Source organism: Ammospiza nelsoni, chromosome 24 (genome assembly GCF_027579445.1).
Source record: "Ammospiza nelsoni isolate bAmmNel1 chromosome 24, bAmmNel1.pri, whole genome shotgun sequence".
NCBI classification, from domain to species: domain Eukaryota; kingdom Metazoa; phylum Chordata; class Aves; order Passeriformes; family Passerellidae; genus Ammospiza; species Ammospiza nelsoni.
The window spans coordinates 6,371,461-6,389,144 of NC_080656.1; the positions used below are offsets into that span (position 1 = coordinate 6,371,461).

The following is a 17,684-nucleotide window of genomic DNA, read 5'->3' on the forward strand; positions in this document are numbered from 1 at the left end:
ATGCCGCCTGCCAAGGCAGGAGGGAGCGGGGAGGGCGGGGAGGAGGGAGGGAGGAGGCACGGCACGATCGGCTGCTGCCCGCCGGGTGCCAGCGCCGGGTGCCAGCGCCGGGTGCCGGCTCGGCACGGGGCTCCGCGGGCACCGAGCGGGGCTGCTGCCGGGCTGGCACACCCGGCCGGGGGGGCACAGGGGACCCCGCACATCTGGGTGCCCGCCCCGCGCCTCTGGGTGCCCACCCCGCACCTCTGTGCCCACCCCACATCCCTTTGTGACCACCCCGCACCTCTGGGTGCCTTCTCTGCATCTGTGCCCACCTCGCACCTCTGGGTGTCTTTGCATCTGCGCCCTCCCTGCATCCCTGTGTGCCAACCCCACACCTCTAGGTGTCTTCTCTGCATCTGTGCCCTCTCTGCACCTCTGTGCCCACCCCACACCTCTGGGTGCCCTCTCTGCATCTGTGCCCTCCCCACACTCCTGTGTTCCCACCTCGCACCTCTGTGCCCTCCCTGCATCCCTGTGTGCCCACCCTGCATCCCTGTATGCTCTCTGCATCTGCACCCTGCCCTCATCCCTGTGTGCCCACCCTGCATCTCTCTGTGCCCTCCCCGCACACTCCACCCCAGCCACACCGCCCCTGAATCCCAGCCCCACTGTCCGACCCCGAGTCCACCCCCTGTCCTTGTCACCCACCCTCCCAGCCTTTCCCTCGATTCCCAGCACAGTCTCTGTGCCCCTGGACCCCCAGCCCCATCACCCTGCTCTCTGTGCCCCAGAATCATCACTCTGTTCCCTGACCCCCGACCCACCCTGCCCACCCTCCTCCCTGACCCCCAATCCATCACCTTGGCCCTGAACCCCAAATCCATCACCTTGCCCTTGACCCCCAGCCCACCCTCACCATCCTGCTCCTCGACCCCAACCCCACCCCAGCCTGTCATTGTCACCCTGCTCCTGATTCCCCACCCTGTGCCCACCCTTGCCCCCAGCCCCATCACTCTGCTCCCTTCCCACCCTGTGCCCACCCTCACCATCCCACCCTTGGCCCTGCCACCTCAGAGCCCTCCCTGCCTGCGGGGAGCTCTGGTAAAGCCATGTTCTCCTTAAATCCCACCCTTCCCTGCCTCATTATCCCCTAGCTTGTTGAACAGAAACAAAGCACCAAAACACGAGCCGCATAATCCCCAGCTGAGCCCAGCTCAGCAAACCGCCCCGAGGGCAGCCCTGTCACTCTCTGGAGGGCTCGGGGTGCCTGTCCCAGCTTGTCCTCCCCCAGATCACCTCGGGGGCACTGGCAGCAGAGGTTCCAGCACAAGAGGACAGTGCCTGCAGTGCAGGATTCCCTGGCTGTGTGGGCAGATCTGCAAACCCAGCGTTGTTTCTGTGCCAGGGTCTTCTGGCACCGTGCAGCTGCCCTACAGAAGGTGTTCTGTGCCCAGAGGTGGCACTGGAAGGCCGGGTTTAGCTCTGGCACTGCTGCTCTCCTGCTGGGAGTTTATTTTTGGTGCCTCCTTCAGGGCTGTCTGCTCCCTGCTCTGGCGTTTTTTGAGTGTAGAGACCAGTCTGGGTGTGTTTCCTTTTATTGTGTGATTTCAATTAAAACACCAGCAGAAAGTTAGGACAGGAGCAGCTGCCAGAGGAGCTGAGTGTTTTACCATGAATGCAACAAGTGAAAGTGGTTTTTCAGAAGAAATAAATTCTTTATCATTTCCTGTCCTAAAAATCCCTCATTAGGTAGTGACTGGTGATTGCTGGCTGGTTTTGGCTGGATTAAACACACCCTAAATTCTTGTTTGAAATAAATAGGGGCTGTACATGAGCAGAATAAAGAGATAATCTAGGCTTTGTAAGAAAACAGTAATTTTATTCGTGTTTTGTTGAGCTCTCTGAATAACCACCCACATATTTCCATTGTTTTATTCCTGGGTTTCATCTGCCAGATGAAACACTTCCCACATTTATTTTCAGGTCCTGAGAGAGGCAAATATGTCAGGAATTTAAATGAGTCCAACAGCAGCACCAGATGGAGCTTGGTATTGGGAATGCTGGAAGGGGGGCAGGGGAAGAAGGAGATAGGGAAGAATAAACCTGTGGTTTTAAAATATTATTAACAGCAAGATTTTCATGAGTGTCTGCTTGTCCCAGGCTGGAATAGCAGGTGTTGAAGAGGGCTGTGAGTGTGACTGCAAACAGAGACTAAAAATTAGTCATGTTAAGTCTAAAACTGTTCTCCACATAGAGCACACTGAAAAGCTGCTGAATTTGCTGTTTGCTCTGAGATTCTCCCTCCTTGCAAAGTGTTTTTCCACAAATTCTTCCAGGAAAGCCCAAGGTGTACCAAGGTGTGAGGGTCAAGATCACAGTCAAGGAGTTGCTGCAGCAGAGGAGAGCACGACAAGCAGCCACTGGTTCAGCAGTGAGTAAAATATTGTGGTATTGGCTTTGTACCTTCTCTTTCAATGGTTTTTTATTTGCCAGGACTGTAATTTCTGGACCAAAATCTGAGTGTCACAGGCTGGTGAGGATGGGGGAAAGGAACATTCAGTCTGAGCAGCTGCAGCAGTGACCTAAAGGAGTGAGAATGTGAGGAATAGAGGGAGAAAGCAGAGCTGCTGCTCCAGAAAAGTCACTCCCTCCGGGATGGAAGCACACCTGGGCAGCCCCATCCCTTCTGGAGGAGGGGCTGGAGCTCTGTGTGTGCACACACACCTGCACATTCCCTCTCATTCCCTCTCCCAGCCTTTGTAGGATTCCTCCAGCTCCAGCCACTCAGGGGATTTGCATAAAGAGCTTGGCAAACCATTATTTCTTCCTGGTTCATGACATTGCAGCTCTTGGAGCCTTTCAGATTTCAGCTTCTGTACTTTGTTGCGGCTGATTGCACAAAAATCAGCCTGAGATCCAGGGTCAGAGAGGTCTGGGTGAGGAGAATTGTCAGGTTTCGGAAATGCCGGGTCACTCACTGCTCCCCTGCAGCCCCAAGAGCAGCAGCCTCTCCATCACAGCCAGGTGTCCCAGGGCTGCGTGGAACCGGTTTTCACTTCCCACCAGCACTGTGCCCACACAGGAAAAAGTGAAAAGTGGCGGTGAGGGAAGTCACCTCGGTGACCTGCACAAGGTATGGCCCGCCCCAAAAGCCCCGGGGCTTTGGGCTGGCAGGATGTGCGCTGAGAAAAGCTCAGCCTGGGGACTCCATCGCTGCCTTGTCACGTCTGCAGCAGGGACAAAAGGCACCCCCGGCCCAGAAGAGTCACTGTTTCAGCAATTAAATGCACGGGATGTGCCAGGAAGTTGTTGCCAGGGAAATGAGCTGCTCACTCGAGAGCATCTTGAATAAAGGAAATGAAGTGGAGGGCTGGATGAATTAAATTTGAGGGGAAAATCCCACCGGTATTTGTACTTGCAGAGTAAAATCCTGGCCCCCAAGCAGCAAAACTCCCGCTGCTTTTGGGGTGGGTTTCTTCCTTCCAGCAGGTCAGGTTCTCAGAAGTGGTTGATCCGTCTTGCTTCAGCTTCCAGCAATCCTTAAAAACGAAGCTGTCCCTTTTCAGGGAGCACTGCCAGAGCTGCTTCTCAAACATCAATCCAGTCTGCTGGGACACCTGCAGTGGTCATTAGTTAATGGCTTATTCCCAGTAATATCCATCCCTAGGAATTCCTTGGGATTCCCTCCACGATGGAATTCACGCTCCTGGAAATTAACACACATTAGTTGCAGAGGCAGCTCTGTAGAATCGGGAATGCAGCAAAAAGAGCAAAAAAACCCCTCAGCTCGGAGCTGATTCAGGGGCTTCACCCCAGGTGGGTGCTGTGCCCAGCAAAAATCCTGTTGTGCACATTCATCTAGTGTTCTGGAGGTTTTCCCAGGCACAGCTAGGAGGGAAATAAGGTTTATTTCAAGAGTTTTCTCTGAAATCCAGACTCACCTCGCTGTGTGCCGCAGCTCCTCTCCTCCCTTGTCTTTGCTCAGGTTCCTTGGGACAGCAGCAGCAGCAGCAGCAGCATCCAGTTTGCAGAGCCTGTGTCTCCGCCTCACCCAGGTCGGTACAAAGCCCATCCACACGGCCCTTCCCGCCCCATTCCCAATTTTTTCCCACCGCCCCGAGCCTTCCCAGCCCTGTCTGAGGCCGGGGGTGCGGCCAATCAGCACCTGCAGGGAGCCCGCGGGATGCAGATGAGGAGCTCAGAGCTCCTTTCCGAGTTTATCCTTCCCCCAGCAGGGAATTCCATCCCTTCGGGTAAAAGATGCTCATCCCGAGGGAACAACATCGCCCTCCCCAGGCTCTGGGGCCGCTGAGGGTCAGAGTGCCCCGGAGCCCCTGGCTGGGCTCTGCTCTCTCCTGCCAGCATCCACAGGAGTGAGAGAAATACCAGATTTTCAACACCACCAAGAGTTTCCTCCTCCTGCCCGCGAATATCCAAGGAAAAGAGGGAAGGGGTGAGGGGAGGGGCACTTTGGGCTCGCAGATCCTTCAGTTGTCCCCAGCCAAAGCACAGAGGAGAGGCTGGGCAGGTGTGAGTGCACGCATTGCATGGACAAGGAAATTGTTAAATCATCGATAGCTGGAAATCCATTTGCTTATGTTAATAAAGAAACGTGAGACATGCCAAAGCTGACATGCCAAAGCCTTTTCAGGCTGGAAGGTCTCCATCAGTTTATGTATTTTGGGTGTTTCTCACTCCCCAGAGCCAGCTAAGCACTGCCACCCTTGACCTTGCAATGTGCACTTCAGACCTGTGCCCTTCATGTGGACAGGGCTTAAACCATGTTTGATCTTGGTGTGAAAAGATAATAATTCTGAAAAAAAGCCAGATCTGCTGTCAGCTTTCCAGGAACTCACCCTTTGGCCAGCAACACTTTGTGGTCACAATGCCACATCAGCCCTGCCTTGCTCCATTTGTTCTGCTCCTGTCTGGCTCTTTGGAGGATAAAAAAGCAAATTATCCTCCTGTTATCCCCTTTTTCCTGCAGGTGTAGCTGCCCCGAGTCTGGAGATGAGGCAGAGGCACATCTGCCAGGCTGGAAAGCACAAATCACTGCCTGGCACCTCCTGGGGCTGCAAACAGGGCACAGAAGGGAGGCCAGAGGGTCAAGAGTCTGAGGGAGTTTCCAGCTGGATCCCTGTCCAAAATGCCTGGGGCCAGGAGAGTTTCCAGTGTTTAAAGAGGTTTATAGCTGAGGGGCCTGCCTTCCCTGAGTTATTCACATGGTTTTGAGCATCTCCCTTGTGGTTTCTGCTTTTAAAAACAAAAATTCAGGCCCTGAGAGGCCTGTTTAATGTCTGAATTCACAGGGTTACTGAAACCTGCCCTTTGTGAAGGCAGACACTCATGTGCTGCTGTCTGCTCTCCTTTCTCTCCTAGAGCCTTTTGAAGTAGAACCCATCCCTCCTGTGCCCAGCTGCTGCCCACCCTGGCAGTTTTCCAGCTGCCTGTCCTGTGAGGAAAGCCCTGGGTACCTGGAGCAGCTGATTGATTCCTGCCTGCAGTCAGATGCCCCCTCTGAGCCAGCCTTCAGTGCCTTCCAGCCATCCCCACACTACACCCCAGACACCTTCCAGCCAGTCCAGCTCTGCTTCAACCAGGGCCTGGTGAGCTTTGGGAGCCAGGGGAGCAGCCACAGGTGTCCCCAGGGGGAGAGGGAGTCACCTCATGGGGCAGAGCAGCAGCAATGTGGGAATTTGGGGCTGCTTTTGGGAGCTTGGGATGCTCATGGGCTCTGAATGCTTTCCCATGGGGAGCACAAAATAAACTGGGAGAGGCTGCAGGATGGGGAATGTCCCTTCTTTCCCCATGGGGAGCCCCAAATAAACTGGGAGAGGCTGTAGGATGGGGAATTTCCTTTCTAGAGGTCCTGCAGATTTTGTGCAAATAGCAGCACAGCTCCTGCAAGGGGTTATCCCTACAACAGAAACTGCCTTTGGGTTTAGACCTCCAGGATCTCCCTGGGCAGGGATTGTCTCTGTTAACATTGGGTTACGACCCCAGGATCTCCCTGGGCAGGGATTGTCTCTGTTAACACTGGGTTTACACCTCCAGGATCTCCCTGGGCAGGGATTGTCTCTGTTAACATTGGGTTACGACCCCAGGATCTCCCTGGGCAGGGATTGTCCCTGTTAACATTGGGTTTACACCTCCAGGATCTCTCTGGGCAGGGATTGTCCCTGTTAACACTGGGTTTAGTCCTCCAGGATCTCCCTGGGCAGGGATTGTCCCCACTAACATTGGGTTTACTCCTCCAGGATCTCCCTGGGCAGGGATTGTCCCTGTTAACATTGGGTTTAGACCCCAGGATCTCCCTGGGCAGGGATTGTCCCCACTAACATTGGGTTTATACCTCCAGGATTTCCCTGGGCAGCCAGATGAGAAAGGCAACAGCACAGCAATTCTGGCTGCTGGCCACATTGCCCTGAAATGTCTTTTTTCCCCTTTCTCTCCCAATCTCCAGGCTGCCAGCTCTCCCAGCTCAGCAGACCTGCCCAGCCCGTGGAGCTCCAGCTGCTCTCCCCCTCAGCTGTCTCCCCTCACCCCGCTGACCCCCAGCCCGCCCTACAGCTGCCCCATGGAGGAGTGGCCCTGCCACCCCCCGTGTCCCCTGGGCAGCCCTGCGTGCTGCTGCCCAGCCTGTGGGGCGCAGGGCAGGGACAGCAGGGCCCCGCAGTGCTGCCCCTGCCCCAGCTCGGACTGCCTGGAGCTGCTGCCACCCCTGGCCGTGGCCGAAGACTTCTTCAGGAGGGACAGGAGCTGGGACATCTGCTACAGCTAATGGGGGCTGTGGTTTCACACATCCACTCTATCCAAATCAGATTAAATTGCCCATGAACTATGCAAAGTTTGCTGCCTAACACAGCCCAGTTTATCCTTCACTACTCACACTTTTTTACACGATGCTGTCACTACATTGATCTACGGTCAGGGGGGTTTGTTGGTGGTTTGGTGGGGTTTTTTCCCTGTTTTTTTCATTGTTGCTCTTTTTTAAAATAAATCTGAAGCTGCCTTATTGAACGTTTGTTGTTAAACCAGCTCCTTTTGATACAAATAAATCATTTGGTGAAATGCTGAAGCCTGCTCATTTTTCATGTGCTAAAGGTCAGTGCTTTTCTATTCTGCTGCTGACCCTGCTCTCACAGAAGTGAGGATGAGATTTTGAGCAGCCTATTCAGTGACACAAAAGCTCTCACTCACCTTTTCTGGCAGATAAAAGTTCCATATTTAATCCAGCTTTCCCCAGAGAACTCTGTGCATCACCCAGCTCTGAGCTGGATCTGCAGCTCCTCACCTCTGCTGCAGCTCAGGCTGCCCTGGTGACATTTCCCAGTGCTTCTGGCAGCAAAGGAAAGTTGTTTGACACACCAGGGTTTAGCCCTGGCTCCTCAGAGGTAAAATCCAGAGCCAAACTTCTCTGGCTGCTGCTCAGCACCAGCTTCCCTGGCGAGGCAGAGTCTCAGGGAGAGGCTGATGTTATTCAGCAGCCCTTGGTCAGGTTTGGGCTGTTGATAAAAGGTTTTCAGCATAATCAGCTGAACAGGAGCTAAATTATTCAATTTTTTTAAAGTAGACAATAGGCAAGTTGTACTACCTGAGGATTTCCTGCTTCTTGCATAAACCCAGAGCTTCCTAACATTTTGCCTTGCCTCCTCTTGGTGAGGCAAACTGGAAAGAAATAAAGAAGCATCTCTCCATATTAAATCCCACCAAAAAAGAGAAAATAACTACACCTGTAAAGAGAAATATGAATTCTATCCATCTGTTTGCTCACCTCATCCAGACACTTGCACACTGAACTGAAAACCTTTCCAGTTCCTTTAACTTGTGTAAGGTAGCAATGGTTGGGGTTTTTTTACCAAAACATGCTTTAAAAATATTTTGATACCTTCAAATAATATCTCCCTTTCTCCCCTGATTAATCTCAGCATTGGCCCAAGTGATAAATTCATGAGGTCACAGCAATATATATGTATATTATTATTATATAAATTGTAAAGAGCTGTAACTTTGCAGCAGTTAAAGGTGTGATCACCCCTGTTCAGGGACACCCCACCAAGCGTCATTTCAGTAGTGCTGGCAGCTGCTCCAGCCCCTGAGGGATCTTTTGGGGCACTGAAGGGCTGAAATTCTGCCCCAGAGCTCACCCAGTGCCAGCTGCTCCTGCCTGCTGCCTCAGGAGCAAGCACAGCACCAGCTACATATCAGAACCTCTTATCAGCAGCAAGAAAAAGCCAGAGAATGAGGCTGAGGCAAGAAACTGGAGGCTTCTAGAGGAAATGGGGTGCCCACATCCTCCCCATGGCTTGGCAAGGCTGGCCTGAGCTTAGCAGAGCTCTCAGGGAGGAAAGGGCACCATGAAATGATAAATAAGGGTTTAAAAACAATCCATAACACATCTTAGAGAGCACCCTGTGGTGCTGGAGTCTGACAAGATATCTCTGACCTGCAGCTGAGGTGGATGTTTAATTCTGATAGGTTTTTAGTACATTGCACACTTATCAATATCTCGTGGTGTGGATCCTCCCCAGGACTGCTCTGTGCAAGGGCTGGGGTTGTGCCCATCCTGATCCCATTGCTGGCACAGCCAGGTACCAACATCAGCGCTAAAACCACCCTAAATCCCATCCTGATCCTTGGATGATGCCTGACCCAGGCCAAAAAACTCCTCCTCAGTGGAGGAGACCAAGATATTTCCAGCAGAATATTCCTACCAAAACCTGCCGGCTGTACCAGCTTCCACCCCATCAGCAGCACCATTTCCACCCCTTGCAGCCTCTTCCTCCTTCCCTGCTGCTCCTTCTGCAGTGGTTTTGCAATCCCACCTGTGCCAGACTGGAAACTGGTTTGAGATGCTGTCAACAGCCCCAGGGACACACTCAGGACAAGTAGAAGCTTGCTGGCTGTTGACACAAGGCCTTGTTGACACAAGAAAGGGAAAAAAACACAACAGAGGAGCCATTCAAACGTTGATGGTGTGTTTGCTGGCTGTGAGAAATGTATTATTTCCATCTTTCATCCCTCCCAAAAGTAAAAAGGAGTTGAAGGAAACACTTAGACCAGAGCTGGCTCTGCTGCAAGGCTGGCATTTCATCAGTCCCTGCCAGGTGAAGCCCTGACTGCCTCTATAAACACAAACCCGGGGATCATGTCGTGCTTACAAAGCCATGAATAACTCCAGAAGTCACCCACAGTTACAGAGAAAAGAAAAAGTTCTTATTTTCAGCTTCTCTGCCCAAGAATTTGATCTAAAAGTTTCCCTTGCCAACCGACTGACAGCTTTTCTATGGAGCCACTTCAGAGCGTTTGTTTGGTGATAACGAGCCTTTGTTATTAACAACTTATCCAAAGCCACAGGTAGGAAGAGATAAACTGTGCAAATAAAGGGATATCACACACTGCCAGCAAGGCCGAGCTTTGAGAAGTTACATTTCCCCTGAAAGAGCAATAAAAATTTGAGGGGTGAGCTCTGAACTGCTCAAATCAGTGAGACAAGTAGAGAAGACACTCAGGTTAGAGATTGAAAAGTGAATTTCTTCACAGCCAGGCCAGGAATTGGGAAAGGAAAAGGGAAAATTTGTTTTACACCCAGGGGGAAGCAGCAGCTTTCAACAGCCTGGTGGCTCCAGTCCAAAGCCAACAGGAGCAGCTTGGGGATTGGGGCTGCTTTCAGAGGAGGCCTCTGCAGGCTGGGCTTTGGGAAGCTGAGCACAGACAGGAGGAATCCTGGGCTGCCATGGGTGCAAACCCACTGCAAACCTCATCCACCAGCTCCCAGCTGCCAGGGGGATGCTTTAATTCCTGCCCTCAAAGGTATTTTCCCTGATATTCTGGGGATGGTGGTGGTTCCAGACTCCCATTGACACTGCTTTGTACGAAACTCCCAAGAGATGACACAATAATAAAGAGAAAAGCCACTCGAGGAAAGAAAGCTCCTGTATTTTCTCACTGCCAAAGGACTTCAGTCACCTCAAAGACATTTTTAGGTGGCAAAAAGCTTTTTACACTTTCACATTGCTCACAGTTTGACAGTTCTGCTGGTTCCAGAAATTGGTATTTTATCCATCATTGCCTTGACACACGGTACAACCTCCCTGATACACTTCTCACTCCATTCAGGGCGCGTTGTGACATCCTTCCAAGTGAGACAGCACTGGCTTTTGCTGGCCTGTGCTCAGATACATGAACATTTATGCAAACACATGCAAATACACGTCTGCTTCTCTGTCAGCAGGATTGCAGGTACGTGTAGTGAGAGACGATGGCCCAAGAGCAGAGAGGAGGGCTGGAAAATCGAGATCTCTGCATTTCTTAAGAGCTTTTGTTCGTGTCAGTTGTTCAAACACTCCAGGCCTGCCAGTGCCTCAGGAAATCCCGGTGAGGCAGCAGCCAGTGGGTGCTCAAGGAAGTGGCTGCAGTGATTTAAGAGCTCTGCCCTTCATCTCCCTGTTCACCCTGCTGGGGAACAACCTGAGCACACTGAGGAGCCAGAAAAATCCAAAATACAGCTCAGAGTGAGCCCCAGCCTCTGCCAAAACACAGCCTTGCAGAGCCACTGATTGCACAGCAATCCACAAATCATTTCACAGAAACGCCAAAAAGAATCTGCCAGACCCCCTCAGGTGGGAAGGGAGCAGGGGAGCACTCCCTGCACACACCCACACGGGTCTGCTGCCCTAAAGGCTCTGGGAGACCCAAAGGGATTCTCTGTCTGCCACGGAGGTGAGGTCAGCTCCCACCTGAGCTGAGGGGCTTCCAGAGCTGGAGACTGGGATGGGATGGGATGGGATGGGATGGGATTGGATTAGATGGAATTGGATTAGATGGGATAGGATTGCATTTCACTGCATTGCATAGCAATGAATGGGATTGCATTGGACTGGACTGGACTGGACTGGACTGGACTGGACTGGACTGGATTGGATGGGATGGGATTGGATGCGATGGGATGGGATGGGATTGGGATTGGGATTGGGATGGGATTGGATTAGATGGAATTGGATTAGATGGGATAGGATTGCATTTCACTGCATTGCATAGCAATGAATGGGATTGCATTGGACTGGACTGGACTGGACTGGACTGGACTGGACTGGATTGGATTGGATGGGATGGGATGGGATTGGATGCGATGGGATGGGATGGGATTGGGATTGGGATTGGGATGGGATTGGATTAGATGGGATTGGATTGGATGGGATTGCATTTCATTGCATTGCATAGCAATGAATGGGATTGCATTGGACTGGACTGGACTGGACTGGATTGGATTGGATGGGATGGGATGGGATTGGGATTGGATTGGATTAGATGGAATTGGATTAGATGGGATAGGATTGCATTTCATTGCATTGCATAGCAATGAATGGGATTGCATTGGACTGGACTGGACTGGACTGGACTGGACTGGATTGGATTGGATGGGATGGGATGGGATTGGGATTGGATTGGATTGGATGGGATTGGATTGGATAGGATTGCATTTCACTGCATTGCATAGCAATGAATGGGATTGCATTGGACTGGACTGGACTGGATTGGATTGGATGGGATGGGATGGGATTGGATGCGATGGGATTGGGATTGGGATGGGATTGGATTAGATGGGATTGGATTGGATGGGATTGCATTTCATTGCATTGCATAGCAATGAATGGGATTGCATTGGATTGGATTGCACTGCACTGCACTGCATTGGAATTCTCCCCTCAGCAGCCACACAACCCCACCCATGCCCCTGTTCTCACAGCAGCTGTTTCTTTCCCTGGGCTGGCCCTGAGGAGCTGCTCCAGAGCCCTTCCAAAGTGCTGGGAATGGCAGTTCCAGCTTGCAGGAGCCTCCCGTGGGGCTCGTGCCTTTGGATGTCCATCCCCTGGGCTGACTCAGGTTCTCCATCCAGGCTTCCCCCCTCAGGATCCTGCATTCCCAGGGGAGCAGGGTCAGTGGGAGCTGCACATCCCAGAGGCTGCAGCATTTCCAGCAGTCCCTGTGCACAGGCCCAGCCAGAGGCACAGTTTGGGGGTCTCAGAGCAGCATTTCTCAACCTTTTACAGCCAAACTGTCACCTTGTGCTCTGTCACCTCCAAGGGTTTCAAAGCTTGGCTGTGCTTTGAACTTATTTGGAATATTTACTTATTCATATAGCAGCTCCTTGATTTGCTCACCTCCTTGCTGGAGGTTTATTCACATTTTCTGTCACCAAAATTGAGTTTTCAACCATTTGAAAGCTCATCTTCTGCTGTCTGATGTGCTGCTCGTGGCCACAGGTTGAGAAGATTCCCAGCCCAGCCTGGCTGAAGCCTGCAGGAGCAGGGGTGTGCTGCAGAACCACCCTCACAGTTTTTATAGGAAGCAGAAGCTGGAGCTGAAGCTGTTCCAGAAATTGCAGATAAATCAGGATCTGGCATTTCTGTGGCAGGAGTTGAATGCAGGCGTGACTTTCCCTTTCTTCAGCAAATTCCTGACCTGCCAAAAAATGTGGAATTTCAGGAAGCACCATCTGAGCCACCAAAACCACTCACACACACAATTATTTACATGTACATGTGGACCTACATAAACACCCAAATACATCAGGAATATTTTTATATCCACAAGCATAAAACCCAGCCACCCCTGGAGCGTGCAGGTGTGATAGGGAAGAGCAGCAGTGTGGATCCCATACCTGATCCCCAGCTTTTCCAGCAGGGGCCATGTGAATGGGCTGGTCATTGTCCAAATTCCTGATGCTGGGGTCTGCCCCGTGCTCCAGGAGCAGCTGGATCATTTCCTTCTGGTTCTTGTCCCCAGGCAAAGCAGCTGCCATGTGCAGGGCTGTGTTGCCATGGGCCTAAAGCAGGGAGAAGGGAAAAAAAAGGAGTAAAAAACCCAGATAAACTCCTTGGTGAGCTGTGCCATCTCCCCAGAATCATCCTAGAAAGGGAGAGGTGAAATGAGAGAAGAATCCTCATGGGATTTGTCATCAGCAGCTGAGGGAGGATCTCTGCTCTACTTCTCCCAGGCAGGAGATTTGTGGATTCAGATTTTTTTTCTTTGCTAGTGCACCACAAATTGAGAGGCATTGATGTTTTTGGTGTAGGTGATAAATAGCCCTGAAGCAGGAACATTCCCTGGCTACATAAATTCCCCAGAATCATAGCCTGGTTGTTCTGAATTCCCACTTAAAACTGCTCTGAAATCATTCCCTAAATCACAGCCTCATGTGTGATTGCACTGAAATCCCCCATTAAAAAATCACTCCCTAAATCACAGCCCCATGTATAATTGCACTGAAATCTCTCATTAAAATATCATTCCCTAAATCACAGCCTCGTGTATGATTGCTCTGAAATTTCCCCCTAAAACTGCTCTGAAGTCACCCCTTAAATCATAGCATCATTTATGATTGCTCTGAATTTTCTCTAAAACTGCTCTGAAATCATTCCCTAAATCACAACCTCATGTATGATCGCACTGAAGTCTGTCATTAAAAAATCCCTCTCTAAATCACACCTTCATGGAAGCAGAGACCTGGGGAGTTACTGGAAAAAGAGAAAGCTGTGACAGGCATGGAAATATTTCACTGGGGAGCATTAAATTATAACAATATAATAAATAACACTGGATTATAGACACCAAACACATCACACTGCTGCCCACCACACACAGCTCCACAGCACCACTCCCGTTTGTGCTCCACACATTTCCCCTTTCCCAACACTACCAAGTGCCAGGAAGGTTCCAATTCCTAGGGCCAGGATTGGCACAGCAGGGACGGAGCTGGCTGTGAAGCCAGGCATGGATGGAGGGGCTGCAGAAGCTCTGGTGCCACCAGACCATGAAGAAATCTGTGCCCTGTCTGGTCAGGTATGACTGGTAACGGTTGGAAATGAGAAAAAGCTGATAAACAAAAGCACAAGGTGAGGTATTTTTAGTCTGCAAGAGTCTCATTGAGGCAGCTGTTTGGGTTTTTTACTCTCAGAGACAATCATGGGTTTGTCATGGCATTGGGATGGTTGGGCACAAACTGCAGCCTGTGTTAATATTCCAGTTGTTCAAATGTGAAATGAAAAATGTGATTTTCAGCTCCTGTTAACCACTGAGACATCAGGGAGAACTGAAGCAGAAAATAAAATTGCAGAAAATAAAATTGCAGAAAATGAACAGTTTTTCTCAGACAAGGCATGTTTTACAAGCAGATCCTTGTCAAGTTTATTATCCCAGAAAGTCAAGGGATGGTTACAAGCTCTTTACAGGATTTCTTGTTAAAATGGAAAGATCTGCACTTGAGAGATTCCAAATCCAGGCATGGGCTAAGATAAATCTGACAAGGCCTGACCTTGAAGCCTCAGGCTGACTTTAATAGGTCTCATTGGAGACAAAGTGGGCTCCAGGAATCCTCCAGAAGGAAAACACCTCCAAGGCTCCAATATTTTTCTCAATGTGAAAATGCCGTGGAGACAGATTTGGAGTGAGACAAACACAAGCAGTGGGTGAACCAAGGAAACCTAAACATGGCTGTTTCCTTGACTTCTTCATGCTCTGAAGAGCTAAAAAATCCAGGACATCTCCCTGCCCCAGACAGCTCAGCAATGAGACTGAAGACTCTGAGTGATCCTATCACAGGAGGAAGCTCTCCCAGGATTGTGATCAAGAGACAACAGAGACTCCCCTGGACAGGCTCTCACCTGCCTGAGGGTCTCTAAAGATACACAAGGAATGCAGTGAAAAGACTTCACTGGACAGAAAAGCCCCAGCTCGGCGCCATTACCCACAAACACAACCCAAAATAGGTTTTATCCAGCCCAACAGAAATCTGGAGGGGTAAAAAACATGGAGCTGCCCTTTGTCTGCCTTGGTGAGCAATGGATTGACAGAGAAATTCAGTTCCCTCCTGAGGGACACAAATTCTGGGGAGCAAGGCTGAGGCTGGAGGTGCTGCAATGAAACAGGGACCCCCAGGTTTGTCCCCTTCCCCAAAGGAGAAGGACAAGGGGGAATCTCAGGATCTGCTCCCAGGGGCAGCTCTGGGGAGGTTTCCCCCTTGCTTTACCCAACCTGGTGCTGGCTGTGCCAGAAAATCTGCAAATAATGTTTAAGGTAGAAAGAATCCCCGTGTCCCTTGCCAGAAGCAGGGACTTTGTCCTTCCTGTGGTGCCACATCTGACAGCAGAGATGAACTGATTGATCCCTGGCTGCCCTGAGTGCCACCTCTCAGTGTCATGCTGCTGTCACACCTTGCATCACTGCAGGGCTGTTTGCTCAATCCTCAGCCTGATCTAAAGTTCATGTTCCTCCTCAAGCAACCATTTCCCCTGTTCCTCCTCCCTGCTTATCTCCTTCTCATTCTCTCCTCTCTCTTTTCATGACAGAGTTCAAGCCAGGTGCTGTTTTTCTGTGAGCTGTCTGTTTACTGGAAAATGCAGTTTGGGGTTGAACAGAAGTTCAGATTAGCAACTTTTGCCCTTTCCCTCTGTAAAAAAACCCCTTTTGTTGATAAAAATTACCTTGTTGTTGACAAAATCCTTGCACTTGAAAGCGTTCAGCTCCAGGAAGTACCTGAGCAGGGAGACATTCCCATCCTGCACCGTGTAATGAAGAACTGTCTTGTTGCTTTTCACATCCTATTTCAAAACACAGAAAAAGAATGTGAAATAAACAAGCCAAATAAGAATTGTTCAGCAGGACAATCTGGAGAGATCCATAAATATAACAGAGGAAGCCCAGCTGTGCAGCTGATGGGGAGAATCTCCCTCCCTCCAGGGACCCTCTGAGTGTTGTGTCTGCTTCAGGAACTCCAAAAGGCAGCACCTGTTGGATAATAATTTTTTTCTTGACTTAGAGATGGGGTAATTGAGAGGTGTTTTAAAAATTTTTATTTGATTTTTAGTCTTATGAGAAGACTGAGACAACCCAGATGCTATAATTTATGTTATTACAATTAGAAATTAACTATTTTAAAATTATAATACACTGTTATAATAGTAACAATAATCATATAACAAGCACCTAACCCTGCCAGCAGTCTCTTGGAAGGAGAGCAGGCTTGGCACATGTGCATATTCCTTCTCCAATCCTGTGTTTTGAGCAGGAGAATGGGAAGGAGAATTCCCAGACAAACCCAGGGATTACCCAGGGATTACCCAGCCCCTCCTCACCCGGCTGTAGATGGAGGCTCCAGTCTGCACCAGGAGATGGATGCAGGATTCCAGCTCCCTGCTCTGCTGCTGCAGCTCCTTGTGCTGCTCCTCTGCCACTGCCTGCCTGCCCTGCTCCCTCAGCAGGGCGTTGTGGGCCAGGACAGCGCAGTGGAGAGGGGTATGGCCTGGGAAAGAAACAGGGCATGGAGGGGAGGACAGTGCCAGGAAAATACTGATGTGCAGAGAGGAGGCAGGGCTGGCACAGAGAGCCTTCATCCAATCATTCATTCCACCATTCACTCCACCATTCACTCCACCATTCATCCAATCATTCATTCCATCATTCATTCCATCATTCATCCAATCATTCATTCCATCAGTCATTTATTCCACCATTCATTCCACCGTTCATCCAATCATTCATCCAATCATTTATCCAGTCTGTGTAGGTGTTGTCAAGGCACAAGCCCTTCTCAGGTTTTTTCTCTGCCTCTCTGGACACTTTTTGGGGCATTCCAGCATGTTTTTAGCTCCAATGTAATCCCCCCTGAGCCATCAGCACCTTTGGATTTCGTGGCGTTTGGGTGCACAGACACAACTCTCTCTCCCCCAGGAATTTTCTGAGCCTGCTCTGGCCTCCCAGCACACCCCAAAACCCAACAAGCATCAGGCAATGAAATATCCAATGCAGTTTTCACACCACTTGTGCAAAGACTTTTACCTTCAAAATCCTTCATTTCCAAATCCAGAGGGAAACCCAGTGACAGGATAACCTGGAGGCAACAGAATTTTAGTTCAGCAGAACACTGTGCAAGCCAAAACCAACAAAATGCAAAACCAAACAACATCAGATAATGATATTTTAATTACAAACCATTATTTGACACTAGATTCCAGTGCTGTGAATGCTCCCAACAGGGACATTCAAGGGGATCACATTCCCTGGTTTCCGAAGTCCCACCTAATTATCCTTTCAGGTTCTCAGTTCAGAACAGTGAATTCAGTCTCTGCCCCCAGCTCAGGAGTGCCAGACTCCTCACTTTCACCCCGGGTTAGGCAAGGCCAGCAGTGACACCAGGACATGTTTACTCTGAGTGATCCTTGACAAGGACGAATTAAAATCCCTCCTTGACATGTGTAGCCAAAGTTTATGGCCTTAAAGTTTGCCAGCATTGACAATTCTCAGGCTGGATTTATTTACTTTTTGTGCAGCAGTGTGTGAAGTTAAAGCCTCAGCTTGTGGCAATGAGGCTACAGAAACGCCAGGAATTGTGATCTGCAGGTGAGAATTTCTTGGATTTAACAGAGAATCAAAACTTTAAAACCCTCTCTTTAATATAAGAAAATTATAGATTTAACATGATGGAGTTAAGTAGCTCCTTGTCTATATTATTTCAAAGAATTTATTTCTTTCTTTTGATTGAATAAAGCAAGTTGTTCACATTAAAGGCTGAGAATTTTTGCAGTGACTCATCAGTGTGAAGCCAGACAAGGCTCAGGACAGAATCCTCCCACTGAAAGATCACCCAGAACGGTTAGGGCTTGACTTATCACCTTCTAACAAAAATAAAATATGTCCAGATC

The 17,684-nt window shown here is 50.0% G+C and overlaps 1 protein-coding gene across 1 annotated transcript; it reads left to right on the plus strand.

The window, feature by feature from the left end:
- POU2AF3 (POU class 2 homeobox associating factor 3) lies at positions 1 to 6,763 on the plus strand. Its single transcript, XM_059488195.1, has 7 exons — positions 1 to 289; positions 384 to 537; positions 2,296 to 2,413; positions 3,968 to 4,037; positions 5,362 to 5,588; positions 6,446 to 6,637; positions 6,677 to 6,763. Exons 1-7 carry the CDS (start codon positions 1 to 3, stop codon positions 6,761 to 6,763), a joined length of 1,137 nt encoding a protein of 378 aa, XP_059344178.1.
- Positions 6,764 to 17,684: the final 10,921 nt, after the last annotated feature.

What these genes read in the sequence shown, in the direction of transcription:
- POU2AF3 (XM_059488195.1), top strand. Translation starts at nt 1, where the DNA reads ATGCCGCCTGCCAAGGCAGGAGGGAGCGGGGAGGGCGGGGAGGAGGGA. An exon ending in TGTGCCCACCCTGCATCCCT is followed by an intron (nt 538 to 2,295) that starts GTATGCTCTCTG and finishes CTCCTTGCAAAG; the next exon opens with TGTTTTTCCACAAATTCTTC. An exon ending in TCTGCTTCAACCAGGGCCTG is followed by an intron (nt 5,589 to 6,445) that starts GTGAGCTTTGGG and finishes CCCAATCTCCAG; the next exon opens with GCTGCCAGCTCTCCCAGCTC.